This window comes from Anser anser (genome assembly GCF_964211835.1).
Source record: "Anser anser genome assembly, chromosome: 1".
Lineage (NCBI taxonomy): Eukaryota > Metazoa > Chordata > Aves > Anseriformes > Anatidae > Anser > Anser anser.
In genome coordinates, this window is record NC_139720.1 from 59,395,254 (window position 1) to 59,409,778 (window position 14,525).

Below are 14,525 nucleotides of genomic sequence, written 5' to 3' on the forward strand. Positions count from 1 at the left end.
CTTAGTGTTAGGTCGGAGGTTGGACTCGATGATCTTGAGGTCTCTTCCAACCTAGAAATCTGTGATACTGTGAGATGTTCACTGCCTTTAAGTTGAGATCGTTCTTCAGTCAAGCACGTAAAGTGCCAATTCAAGCAGCTCTTTGCATGTTCCAGGATAGACTCTATGTTCCTACATAACTTCTTAATAAATACATAGGTGAAGAGCTGAAGGAAATTCACGTGTCCTCTGGATTTAGTCTAAATGGGAAAAATGCCTCCACACTAGGGCTTTGATTTCCTTCTGCAGCTCTGTGGCCTGATAGAGCCTGGTGTCACGAAGGGGACTGGCAGAGCTGGTGTGATGATAATTTTGCCTGAGAGATTGCAGGGCACTTGGAATGTGATCTCCCCAGAGTATGGTGCTCTTTGCTGGCAATCCTGGAAGGGAAGAGGGGTCTGCAGTGGGGAAGAGATTCATAGGTAGTTACTCTGGCTTTTCCAAGTGATACCTTAGCTCTGTGTCCCCCTGCTTAGAAAATGGATTACTAAACTTACCCTGGCAAAAAGTAATCACATTACTGTCCTAACATGTTGTACTGGGTCTGGCTGGGATGTTAACTTTCCCTGCAGCAGCCCATACAGTGCTGTGCTCTGCACTTGTAGCTAGAATAGCACTGGTATCGCACCAGTGTTGTGTCTGCTGCTGAGCAGTGCTGGCACAGCATCAGGACTCTCTCTAACCCTTCCAGAGTCAGCAGGCAGAGGGTGGGCAAAAAGTGAGAAAGGAACATCACCAGTGCAGCTGACTTAAACCAACCAAAGGGATATTCCATACCAGATGATGTCACACTCAGCAATAAAAGGTGGAAAAAGGAAGAAGAGGGGAGGGGTGGGCTCTGGTTGTGAAAATGTCTGTCCTCCCGAACAATGGCTACGTGCGTTGAAGCCCTGCTTCAAGAACGTCGTCAAGCATCACTCTTTGTGGGAAGTAGAGAGTAATTTCTTTCCTCTGCACTTTCACACAGCCTTTAATTTTTTTTTCTCTTCCCTTTACCCCTTCCTTTTCCCCTTTCCCTTTTTTTCCTTTAGTTAAATTGTTTAATTAATATAAAATCTTTCCTTAATAATTATTTTTCCCTTTAAGTAAATTATCTCAACCCATGAGTTGTTCTTTCCTTCACTTCTTCCCCTCCTCAGAAGAGGCGGGGAAGTGATAGGGTGGTTGTGGTGGAGTTCAGCTGCCTAGCACAGTAAAACCACCACACTGATACAACCTCTTCATTTATTTAAAAAAAAAAAAAGTAATTTATATGGTGCAGCTGGACAGCTAAATATTCAAAAACCTTTAGTTGACCCCTAGTGCCCTCACTTCCCTAGTTCTGCTGGCCGCACTGGGTCTGACCCAAGCCAGGATGCTGTTGGCCTTCTCGGCCACCTGAGCACACTGCTGGCTCATGTTCAGCCGACTATCAACCACTACTCCCAGGTCCTTCTCTGCCAGGCAGCTTTCCAGCCACTCAGCTCCCAGCCTGTAGCGCAGCTTGGGGCTGTTGTGCAGCGGCAGAGGAGCCCCTCCAGCCACCGGTCCCGCAGCCTGGCCCAGGCGCAGGGAGCGCAGCCCCTCCACAGCACGAGTCCTGATCTTCTCTAAACAACCTCAGATTTCTCCTGCACGTTCCCACTGTCTCTGGCCAATTTCCACCTCCCCAGGTGACAAGTTGTTCCTCAGTTTCTTGTTGTGTCCTTATCAATGGGGGAATGCAAAAAGCAAAGCAACTTTCCAAGACTCGTTTTGGAGAATTAGAAAGCAGGTATTCTTTATTAACAGCGCTGGCTATGTGGGGGATAATTCCAGGACATCCCTGGCTCCCAGGGGCAGTTCCCAGGCCGCAGGCCGACCTCCTGGCCTGGACCCCAGCCTGGCAGCCATTGCTCCTGTCAGCGTGGAGCAGCCATCTCACGTCAGCAGTTTCTCACAACAGTCAGGTGACCTCTGTCAGTGCTGCCATCAGGGGCACCCCGAGACCCTTGTGATGCCACCACAGAGTCACTGTCACCCTACGGCATCACAAAAGGTGGCTGGGCTATAAGTGCCCTGAGCGTCGCGCCTGCGGCCAGTCCGGCTCTTGGTACTCGAGTGCTCGAGGTCCCATTGCTGGAAGGCAAGAGGCGGAGGTGTTGCAGGAAGCACACGCGAAGCCCTTTTTGTTGCACACGATCCATCAAAGTCCTTCGGTAATGTTATCAAATACTTATACATATATGTACCTCACCTGTCCTAAGTGTACTCTCGTGAAGCATAACCTATCATCAGCATATTTGCCACCCTAATAGCAATGTTTGGAATCCATACGAAGAATATTTACTGCTACAGTGCTATAGACAACTTGGTTGAACCTAGCAAGCTAATGTATATTGGCTGATGGAATATTTTCTTCCTGGTTCTATCTGTAGTAGTCCTGCTGGTGGCACGCGACGCGTCGAGCTCCAGCCAGCGACACGAGAGAAGGCATCGAGGTCCTGCCGGCGACCAGCAAGGGAGGTGCTGAGGCCCGCAGGCTGCTGATAAGCGCCTGGCACCAGGGCAGCCTCCCACAGGGGACGACCATCTCCACGCCGGGGCGGCTGCAGGCACCATGAACCGGCCACAGCAGGAGCAGCCGGAGGAGGCCCCCGGGGACGAGACGTGCCCCATCTGCCTGGGCCGGATGTCCAACCCAGCTTGCATCAACCCCTGCAGGCACTCCTTCTGCCTGGAGTGCATCCGTGTCTGGGCCGCCGAAAGGGTCAGCTGCCCAATGTGCCGCGGGCTCATCATAGCCATCGTGCGCTTGGTGCCGCCCGCCCAGCGCGACGCCTCGTCCCGCCGGCCCCGCAGAAGGTTGGAGCGCAATGTGGGGCCGGGGCGGCGGCAGCAACGGCGGAGGAGCCCCTCCAGCTATCGGTCCCGCAGCGTCTCGCCCAGGCGCAGGGAGCGCAGCCCCCCCATGGCACGACAACTTGCCCGAAGCTTTTCATGGCACTCGGGGCACTCGGGGCGCGGACTGCCACGGTCCCCAGAGGATGACAACCTCGGGGACATACTCTGGCTGCGAAGGGTCCAGCTGGAGGAACCGGGGTCCGGTGACCACGCGGGCCGGCAGGCCATGCCCTGAGACTGAGCAGGGCCTCACCTGGGGACGGGTTGGGGGTGGCAGCCACAATTACCCCAGTATTAAATTGACTTTTCCACCCTGCAAAGCCTCTGCCTGCACTTATTCCTGCATCGATCAGTGGGGCAGGGGGTTGAATGCAGCCCTCTCCTGCTGCCCGCTGCCTGCGCCGTAAATTGTTTTGGGGATGTCTGCTCTTGAAGGGGAACGGCTGCGGGTGGCCGGTCCCCAAGGGAGACTTGGGGATGAGAAGTCATTTGGGGGATGAGGAGTCAGCATGGGAATGGGAAACTGTTGGGGACGGGAGCAGCCACAGAGGTGACCTGGCCCCACTGGGGAAAAGGCTGACAGCGAAAGTCTCCTAAAAGCCTGGCAGCAGAGAATGCCTGCCAGCTGGGGAACCGGGCCTGGCAACGCGGAGCATCCTTGGAAGGCGCTGCTGGCCTCCTGCAAGTGCAGCCTAAGGGTACCTAAGAACCAGAGGCTTCCTGAAGATAGCACCACCAAGGGCAAAGGCAAGGAACTGTAAGAGCAACGGACGGTCTGGGAAGGAGGAATTGCTCTGGGAAACCTGCCATTTTCAGAGACTAGGAAGCATTGGTGTCTTTCAGTGCTATGTAATGGAATGGACGCAAAACAATTTTTCTAGTCATATGCCAAGGCACACTTGCATATATTCCACCTTCTGTGCTTTTTTCCTCATTACAAGCACATTTATTTAGAAAAACGTTCTTTATCTCTGAATCCAGGATGTTTGCAAAATTATTTATTTCAAAACCTACAGTTCATCACTTTGTGGTCTTATTTACACAAATTCGTGCTGGGTTGTACACTGGACAGTATTTGTAGCACTTAAAAAAATTAGAGATTCACATGAATGGAGTGCTTTTCCTTTGGGTTGTTTATTGATAGCACAGGGAGGGCACACCACCTAGCAGTTTTCCAGCATTTTTCAGTACAGGCCCATTTTCAGTTGAGTGTAATTTTGTCATAATTTAAACATAGCTTTACTATGAAGAAATCAGGTGTGTTCCTTAGGCTGAGGATTATGTTCTTTTGTTTTGAAAAGGTAAAATGCCTCAGTTGTTTGTGACAAGGCTTGAGAAAACTCACTTCTTTGATTAACCATCCACATCGGTCTTAGAACTTCACATACCCCAGGCATATCCTCCACCTTTCCTACAAGTCTCCATAGGTACATGGCTTTCTTACAAGCCTGGGGGACAGAGGATAGGTATATTAGACAGCCTCACAGTAGAGGCTCTAGCTACTTGTAAAATAAAGAAATCCTACATTTTCCACAAAGTTTGCATCTATGCTGAAAAGGACTTGCTCTGCAATTGCTGCAGATCATGCTTGTACCGAGCACAGGCATCCGTATTTAAAGAAAACAGACCCTCTGTCAACAACTCAACTGCCATCCCTACTATTGGTTCCAAAGAACGTTGGGTGAGGCTCCTGACTTGAACAAAGAACAGCACTGCAAGCCTAAAGACAGTTCGGGAGGATGTGTAAATTTGGCCAGGGAACATGGGAAAATATCAGGGGAGGGTCCAGAACGTGTTCAATTCAAGTCTGCAATGTACTGCACATGCTCAAGGTGGCCAAACCAGGTATGAACAGGAAAAATTATTTTTGACTTTTTCAAATTCCTGCATACTTGACTTTCCTATTTTAATTTATTCTCATGGCAAGCTGTCATTTTGCACGCATGCCAGTACATATGAGAAGAAGATTGAGCCTATCCTGGCACACAAATCAAAGCTTCCTTCCAAGCCAAACAAAATAATGATTAAAATTGCACTGTTTGCTTGGCCCCCAACACCACTCTTGGTAGGGCGATATATACTGAAACAGCAAGCCAGAGAAGGTGGCACAAGGCCCATATGTTAGGAAAGACACAAATCCAAGACCAAGAGTTTACATTCAACACCTGCTGCCACCTCTGAGATTAGCATTAAATTGATCTCTTGGATGCACTTCAAAAATTCCTTGCTTCCCACAAGGTATTTTGCAATTTCTGATGAATTACGTTAAACTGCCATGGCCAAAATTGGTCATCTTTCAGGCTGACTGTAACTGTCATAGTGAACACTGCTATCCAGAAGGTTTTTGCTAACATTAATGTCACGAAAACCACTAACCAGCTCCAGAAGTTGGTATTAAGAAAAACTGTTGCCCCTCAAACTTCAAGAGACGATATACTTCAGCAAGCTGTCTCAGAAAGCAATGTAGCTTCATTCACTACAGCTCAAGAGATTCCTATTGAAACAAGAACTGTAAAGGTCTTACTATCTGCATTCATTCAAATAGTAAAGACTGAGCCATGTTTAAATTATTCTCTTCCTACTGCTACTGGAAAGGTTCCTGCGAGAACCAAGTAGCTTTTATAAAATGCATTTATGCATTCTACAGAAATTGCTACCAAGACGTGCCAAAATTTTAGGGGGATCAAGTTGTGTATGCTTGTAGTGCCCATGAAGCTTTGTTTGTTCTTCCAGATATATTTATAGATGTTTATATATAGCTCCTAACGTTTGGATTAAAACATGAAAGTAGAATAACACCACACATTCACATTTAGGTTACATAAAATATACAAACAGTTTTATTAATTAAACTAGTCCATGTTTTAATGTCTTTTATTTTCATGCACTTCCTATACTGCAATTACCTTTACTTTCTCCAGTCCACGCTTTCTTCAGTCTTTTTCCCTGCAAACTTTCCGTTTTCCCCACAACCTTTAAAATCATCTATCTCCCTCCTTGCTTCCTGACACGCAGTACCTTCGGCCATCCCCAAACCAGCTCCAAGCTGCCTGGATGTTGACTGGTCACCAATACAAACACGCTGCTCGGCCAGACAGCAGATCAGTGCTCCCTCTTAGGGGACTGCTGCGCTAAACACTTATTTCGATCTCTCTTGGATCCAGCCTCTGATTATGGTGTCACTGCACGCTCTGCCCCTTTAGGTAACTCAGCTGAACGGCTGGAATCATACAGAGCGCCTCGCAGGCACACAGCACAATCACAGACTTCGTAAGAGTCGGGCTAAAATATTCCACATGAAAATTAATCAGTGAACTTACATCAATGCATAAAACAGTAAAAACAGCTTTCAAGCTTCTTGTATCATTAGGGTGACTACTAGAATTGAAAATCAGGTAAAAAACAAAACCAGAACCCTGTTGCCACCACTATGTTAAATAAATAAATAAACATATAAACCCTGTTCCCTAACTGTTGCCAGCTTCTCCTCTGCTCAAAACTGTAGCTGAGAATAAACCAGGACTTCTGGGGTTCATCTGTAGCTGTTGTTCAAAATGTGTTACAAAGGAGCCAAGCTAGGACTGAGGCATGACAAGATGAGTTATGTCTCTCTCAGCTAGGAGTGACCCATTATACTCTTTATTCATAAATTTACTGTAGTTCCAATACTTTCACTTACCCGATGCTCATTAATAAGAAGATCTCGAGCAGCATTGAAGATCAGCGTGTGCAGATGTTTAGAATAAAAGACCAATGTGTAGTCGTAATCAAAGCCATAGATTTCAATGTCTGACAGGCTCATTTCGTTGTTTGAAAAAATAGCATCCGGGTTCAGCATGTTACTCATAATTGAAGGAACTAACTCTGGGAACAGAGGAGAGCCAAAAAAAAAAGTTATACCAACCTTGTAGTTTAAATAAAAATCCATTAGCAATTTCTAAATGTAGATAAATGAAGATGGAAATTATCAAACTGATTCACACTAATATGCCAGCTAACCTTTAGCAATATGATGCTATTGAGAACGCTGCCCCTAATTAGTCTCATTGACTCACAGTTTTTATTTGAAGCGTACGTTCCTCGAACATTCAGGTTCATTTTGGGACCATGCTTCACAAGGAATTCCAAAATCAGATACTATGAGCTATGGTGGGTATTTAGTCAGTAGAGAGTGACTAAACAGCTTATGACAGAGTCATAGAATGGCTTGGGTTGTAAAGGACCTTAAAATCATCTAGTTTCAAACCCCCTGCTCTGGGCAGGGTTGCCAACCACTAGAGCAGGCTGCCCAGAGCCAAATCCAGCCTGGCCTTGAATGCCTCCAGTGGTGGGGCATCCACAACCTCTCTGGGCAACCTGTTCCAGTGCCTCACCACCGTCTGAGTGAAAACCTTTCTCCTAATTTCTAACCTAAATCTCCCCTGTCTTATTTCAAAACCATTCCCCCTTGTCGTATCACTATCAACACATGTAAACAGGCATTGCACCTCCGGTTTATACGCTCCCTTCAAGTACTGGAAGGCCGCAATGAGGTCTCCCCGGAGCCTTCTCTTCTCCAGGCTAAACAAGCCCAGCTCCCTCAACCTTTCTGCACAGGAGAGGCGCTCCAGCCCTCTGATCATCTTAGTGGCCCTCCTCTGGACGCTTTCCAAGAGCTCCATGTCCTTCTTGTGCTGGTGGCCCCAGGCCTGCACGCAGTCTTCCAGGTGGGGTCTCACAAGAGCAGAGTAGAGGGGGACAATCACCGCCCTCTCCCTGCTGGCCACCCCTTTTTTGATGCAGCCCAGGACATAGTTGGCCTTCTGGGCTGCAAGCGCACACTGCTGGCTCATGTCCAGCTTCTTGTCCATCAGGACCCCCAAGCCCTTCTCTGCAGGGCTGCTCTCAAGTTCTTCTTCGCTCAGTCTATATAAATACCTGGGACTGCCCCAGCCCAAGTGCCACACCTTACACTTGGCCTTGTTGAACCTCATTAGGTTCTCATGGGCCCGCTTTTCCAGCCTGTCCAGGTCCCTCTGGATGGCATCCCTTCTATCGTATCGACTGCACCGCTCAGCTTGGTGTCATCTGAAAACTTGCTGAGGGTGCACTCAATTCCATCGTCTATGTTGTTGATAAAGATGTTGAAGAGAACTGGTCCCAAGACCGACCCTGAGGGACAACACTTGTGACCGGCCTCCACCCAGACATAAAACCGTTGAGCACTGGACAGCCGTTGACCACTGGTCAATTTAATTTCAAAAAACCCTTTGCTGTCCTTCCAGCCCCCAGTCCTGTGCTGCCTCCTTCAGTTGTTCAGTTGTACAAAATAAGGTATTGGGCAAGATTTTAAATATTTTTTATTCTTTTTTGGGATCACTCCTTCTTAATGGCAGACCGTTGTCACTGTTTTCTGCCTTCTGTCTGTGGAAGCTGGTTCCCTGCCTTAGTTCTCAACGGTTGTTCTCAAATTCTGTTATAGTTTTTATCAGTATACTGCGTAGATAGATTGCATTTACCTGGCTAAGGCTGAAGTTTGGGAGCTTCACCTTTTCTCTCACAAAGTACTTAGATGCTATAAGGCACATTTTCCTTTAGAAAGATGAATATTTTTCACAGTAAATACTTACCTAGAAATTCTGTCACTTTTTACAGCAGTATAATTCTGTTCAAGACCTTTTTGGAATGTGAATGAAAGGGGAGTGTTTTAGGAATGTTTTGGGACAAAATTCACAAATTGCAGAAAGGCCAGATTTACAAACAGGTACCCTTTAAATAACTTTCTACGCTTTCAGTTCAGGTTTAATACCTGTTCCCTACAGTCCTAAACTTCTTTAGCTATCATAAAGGCTTCTGAAAACAAGGTATTTCTTAAGAGTTCTTTTAATAATTTTGGTAGTTCAAATTAATTGCTGGTATTATATGTCTGCAGTTTACTTGCCTCTTAAAGTACATATGAAAATTTAGAGTAATTTGAGTAAATTAGAGTAAAATAAGTAGAGCATTTCATACGCAGCTTTCCTGTATGCTTGAAATCAGTCTGAAGTCCTGAGAGGTGCTTATGGATTTTACGTTCATGGTTTTCTTGTGCTCCTATTTGAAACTTGACATGCCACGCTCCTAAAGTGAGTGCTTGTGTGTTTGTGTGTGTGTGTGTGTGTGGTGTGTTTAAACAGAAGAGTATACCTGAAATGAGTAAGTTCATCTGACAGTCCTGCTGTCTTGGTGGAAGAAGAAGGTAGTTTGGCTTTATGAGGAGAGTTGTTGGTGGGGCCATACAAGAAATATTTATCACAACTGGCTGGGTAGTCAGGTCCAAGGAGTCGTGGTGAATGGAGTTAAATCCGGTTGGAGGCCAGTCACTAGTGGGGTCCCCCAGGGCTCAGTACTAGGGACAGTTCTCTTTAATATCTTTATCGATGATCTGGATGAGGGGATCGAGTGCAGCCTCAGTAGGTTTGCAGACGACACCAAGTTAGGGGTGTGTGTCGATCTGCTCGAGGGCAGGAAGGCTCTGCAGAAGGATCTGGATAGGCTGGACCGATGGGCTGAGGCCAGTTGTATGATGTTCAACAAGGCCAAGTGCCGGGTCCTGCACCTGGGGTACAACAACCCCAAGCAGCGCTACAGGCTGGGAGATGAGTGGTTGGAAAGCTGCCTGGCCGAGAAGGACCTGGGAGTACTGGTTGATAGTCGGCTGAACATGAGCCAGCAGCGTGCTCAGGTGGCCAAGAAGGCCAACAGCATCTTGGCCTGCATAAGAAGCAGTGTGGCCAGCAGGTCTAAGGAGGTGATTGTCCCCCTGTACTCGGCTCTGGTGAGGCGCACCTCGAGTACTGTGTTCAGTTTTGGGCCCCTCGCTACAAGAAGGACATGGGGGTGCTCGAGAGAGTCCAGAGAAGGGCAACGAAGCTGGTGAGGGGTCTGGAGAACAAGTCTTACGAGGAGCGGCTGAGGGAGCTGGGCTTGTTCAGCCTGGAGAAGACGAGGCTCAGGGAAGACCTTATCATTCTCTATAGGTACCTTAAAGGAGGCTGTAGAGAGGTGGGGGTTGGTCTATTCTCCCACATGCCTGGTGAAAGAATGAGGGGGAATGGGCTGAAGTTGTGCCAGGGGAGGTTTAGGTTGGATATTAGGAAGAACTTCTTTACTGAAAGTGTTGTTAGGCATTGGAATGGGCTGCCCAGGGAAGTGGTTGAGTCACCATCCCTGGAGGTCTTTAAAAGACGTTTAGATGTAAAGCTCAATGATATGGTTTAGTGGAGGACTCGTTAGTGTTAGGTCAGAGGCTGGACTCGGTGATCTTGGAGGTCTCTTCCAACTTAGATAATTCTGTGATTCTGTGATAACTCGACGATGCAGGCTGTTCTGTCAGCTGAAATTTGGGGATGGAAATGTCCCCAATTTGCCTTCTTTTTTTATCCTCATGCTCAGCTAGAACTGAACTTGGTGTTACATATACGTAGCACCTTTCATGCTCTACAGATCTCAATGCACTGTTTAAAATAAAACAAAATCCACTGTACATTCTTCATGTCACTATCAGCAATTAAGAGTGTTGTTCTTCAGTTCTGCATTATTGCATTTGCTAATGTTTTGGTTATAGCTCTTGTGTTTCTTCTTTGAAAGCTGGCTAGGAGTCAGTTTGTTTGTCTAATTTTCCTGTGTTAACCAGGAACAGTCTGATTGGGTTGGATGATATTACCTGCATACTGCCCATTTTGTTTCAAGATGATTTTTCCTCCCTCTCAACTTACAAACCCATCAAACGTCTGTACAAAGCTATGTGACAGCAGGCAGCTCAAGTAGAATCTTGTTTATGTTGCATGACTTCTTGAAACAACATTGCATGAAAAAAAATTAATTATGGAAGCGTTATGTTCTTTCAAAAAAAATATATAATATGAATTTAAGTGAGAATTTTAAAATGCATTATTTATTTTTCAGTGCTAGAATATTATTCTTTTAAAAATGTATTGTGTTTTTGTAATTATTTCAAAGAACTCGAGCTGCATACCTTGGTGCTCTCTGCATAACTTATTTTAACCTTATGTTACTGACTTCCAAGAGATTTTTGAGCACGTTGAAAGGGCAATGTCTGTTTATGTTCATTTTGGAAGTGTAGTTTGTTTGAACACCAAAGTAAGAAGAAATTTTTTTTCTGTTCTGTAAAAACTGAGAGGAGAATAGTCTGTCAGTAAAAGAAGAGTTTAATAAACTATGGAAACTTCTTTGTGATTAGAAAATATTTAATGATTATTACAAAAATAAATGCTTGGACTCTGTCTTCTGGTCCCTATGAGCGTTAATTTTTTGGGTGACATGGGAGAAGGAAAGAACAGGAATTGTATTGTTGCAAAACTGTGGGGAAAGCTCCCCCAAACGTGTGCATGTAAGGGTGTGTGTCCCTTCTAAAATTTTGTTTTACTGTCTCTAGAGAAAATCAAGAAGGAATGTGTCGGGGCATGAAGAGGAGTTAGGGAAATGACTTCCATCTGTGGCTTTCATTCGGTCGTATTTACACATTAGATTCCCTTGGCTGTCCTTGATAGTTGTGTTGTCAACCCTGGGTTGGCCTGCATAGCTTGCTCTGATAAGAGGCATCCTGGGGATGTTCTCAGAGGCAATGGATGCTTTCCTGCAGGGCCATCTTCTCTCCCTCCCCTTCCATGCAGAAAACACCAGGAGGTATGTTTTAGCTGAACATTGCTGCTGCCAGCAATAAAATCTTTCTTCTCTTGCCGTTTTGTGGTTTCTAGCAATCAAAGTAGGGTCTGATCGACATTTAATAGTAAGGTGCAGATAGCTGCTATTGCTCTGCATTGGTTGAAAGGCAACATTAATGTGCTTGGCACAAATGTGGTATGTGAAGAAACAGATAGCTTCTGCTCCTTTCAGACCTGAAAATCTGAATGCGGTCATGAAATGGCAAAGTATGTTCATCTTCAGTATCTACTTTTTCACAAAAATGGCTCAAGTAGAAATTGGTTACTATTTTAATACCCTCATATACCCTATACTTCTTGCTAAAGCTGATACACTTAATATTTCCCTTTGCACAGTGATATGAGATGTAAACAAAACCCAGGAAAGCTGGAGAAAAGACAAAAGCTTTAGAGCAGACAAGTGGGACAGACAGGAAGCTTGCATTTCCTTCTCTGAAATCCTTATAAACAAGGATACTAATAAAAAAATCCCCTCAGCTTAAAAATACAGGTTTCATACATGTTCTGTTTTATTCTAGGTGGATGTATTTACAACCAAGCCAAAACAAAGGCACAGAGCTGGAGTAATAGCAAATGTAGGATATGTGCCAAGTTAACAGCCCTATGTGTTTGAGGCCATTTGACTAAATGGCTGTACAGAAGAAGATCTCTGGATGGTTTAAGAATCGAGACTCACTTTTGCATTTAGCACTCATGGTCGATATTTCTGTGACTGAGGTAACACTTCTGAGGTTGGTAACTTTGCAAACCCTACAGACTGCATGTTAAACAAGGCTGTACTCTTTGTTTTGTTTTTTAATTTATAATGAGATTTTATTCCTTGAAAGCTCTAGGTGCTGCTTTTTTTCACAGTGAATGCAAATAGAAGTGTGTTTTACAATTGACTAATGCCAAATTCCATCTTTAGTTCTGATCATGCGGACCACTCATCACAAGCTGCTGGTCATCTGAATCCTATAGGAGAGAAGGAAAAAGAAAATCAGAGTTGAACATCGTGCAACAAATGAACTTCCCTTTTTGGCAATTTGTCCACACAGATGGCAGTTTGCACCTGCTACTTTTGCACCAAACAAGTTTCTTTACTGCATGCAGAAAGGTTTACTGTGTTCTTTAAACTCTCTGTGTATATGGGAGTCTTGCTGAATTGGACCATTGAAGCTATCTCTACATTCTGGTTTTATTCAGACTTTCCTTCCCTTGTTTCCCACCCCCTTCCTGCTGCATTTCACACTCTGTCAAAGACTGCTAGCATGCAACTCAGCTGCGTTTACGGCAAAGAGAAGGAAAGACAAAAGGCTTTTTAAAGTTTGTGTAGATGCATCACTGGCATCTAGGAGCATTTGAAGTCCAATTTAATTCAGCTCTCTTTGAAGGTAGGTCGCAGCCTCATGAGTCATTACTTGAGATGGAGCTGTAGGCCATAGCCTCATTTTTGCTTCAAGTGGGCCAACGCCATTTCTAGCTGGGCTGAGATAAGAAAGCCAGGATCCTGAATGGTATTCCCCCCCCGCCCCCGCCCATTTTTTTTTTCCCAAGTGGACATTTTCACTTTATTAAGTCATTTCTTCTTATCATGATCTTAGTTATGTGTCTGAAATCAAAATGTACACTTACTGAGAAAAGATCATACGTAGGTTCTGGTGGAGTCAGTGCAGAAGAACTTTCGTAGGAGGGGTTGGTGATATTTGAAGGCTGGGACTTGTCCAGTGATGTTCTGTCAGTGTCATCTTTTGACTACATAAAATCACACAAACCTGCTTAAAATCCATCCTTCTCATTCCATGCATTAAGTGGGGCACTTAGGTTTCCCCACTGACTAGCACAGTGTTGTGAATGAACTTGCTTTATCATCTAAATCTGTGCCTCTAGGCATGAACTCTGTTCTGGTTGGCTGTAATATCTTGGATCACTTAGCACTGATACCTTTTTCCTCCCTTCTTTTTAAGTCATTCTCCAAGGAATGGGAGAAGTAGTACTGCACTGGCATTGTGCCTACCATGAAAGGGACATGGCTGAGTGCTCTCATTACTACCACATAGAACTACAAGCATTTGCCCTGGCTTATGGCTCCCGTTTTGTTTCTAGAAGACAACTTATATTATGCAGAAGCTAGAATAGGAGGAGATTTCTGGTTCCTTCCAGGTAGACTTTCTTTTGGATGGATTCTGGTGTATGTTGTAACACTATCATCCTTCTCTTCTCTGAGTAGCTTGGCTGTTGGTGCCTGGTTTTCATTGTCATGATACTATGTAAGGCTAGGTTAGTTGAGTGAAAGCAGGCATGAGAGTTCATTGGTATAAAAATTTGTACTTCTCAATCCTGATAAGCCCTTCAATTTGCTTGTCTTTAAATCCAGGCTTTTTCCTGTCAAATGTTTCAACCCTCAGAACCATAAAACTATTAGCAGTGCCATGGAGGGGAAGGGAAGAGAATAGAACAAGTTCACTTGTTCAAGTGGTTGAAAGTTATCTGCTTCCCTGAAGCTGACCTTTATGGTGAAGCAGAGTTCTGCTCTGGTGCTGTTCATATGTAAGCTTTTGGCCAGTCCTTGGTGTTGGAAGTGTCAGTGATAGCTGGAGCCCTGGTAGGACACCCCAGAGGGGTGCAGCAGGCAAAGGTCAGCTAGTGCCGAAGGCAGATGTGTAAGCCTTCCCCACCTTCACGGAATCACAGAATCACAGAATCGTCAAGGTTGGAGGAGACCTCCAAGATCACCTAGTCCAACCTCTGCCCTAACACTAACAAGTCCTCCACTAAACCATATCACTAAGGGCTACATCTAAACGTCTTTTAACGACCTCCAGGGATGGCGACTCAACCACCTCCCTGGGCAGCCCATTCCAATGCCTAACAACCCTTTCAGTAAAGAAGTTCTTCCTAACATCCAACCTAAACCTCCCCTGGTGCAACTTTAGCCCA

The 14,525-nt window shown here is 45.4% G+C and overlaps 1 protein-coding gene across 2 annotated transcripts in view; it reads right to left on the bottom strand.

Annotated features, from left to right (window-relative positions):
* Nucleotides 1–11,282: 11,282 nt before the first annotated feature.
* Nucleotides 11,283–14,525, bottom strand: part of STAB2 (stabilin 2) — a 91,507-nt gene continuing 88,264 nt past the window's right edge. The window contains exons 67-68 of one of the 2 annotated variants that reach the window (XM_083812325.1): nucleotides 13,221–13,340; nucleotides 11,283–12,560 (exon numbers count right to left, since the gene is read on the bottom strand). In XM_083812325.1, the coding sequence (XP_083668451.1) occupies nucleotides 12,510–12,560; nucleotides 13,221–13,340 (171 nt within the window). In that variant the 3' untranslated portion in view covers nucleotides 11,283–12,509. The remainder of the gene's footprint in view (nucleotides 12,561–13,220; nucleotides 13,341–14,525) is intronic. The other variant, XM_083812324.1, reaches the window with a different exon arrangement.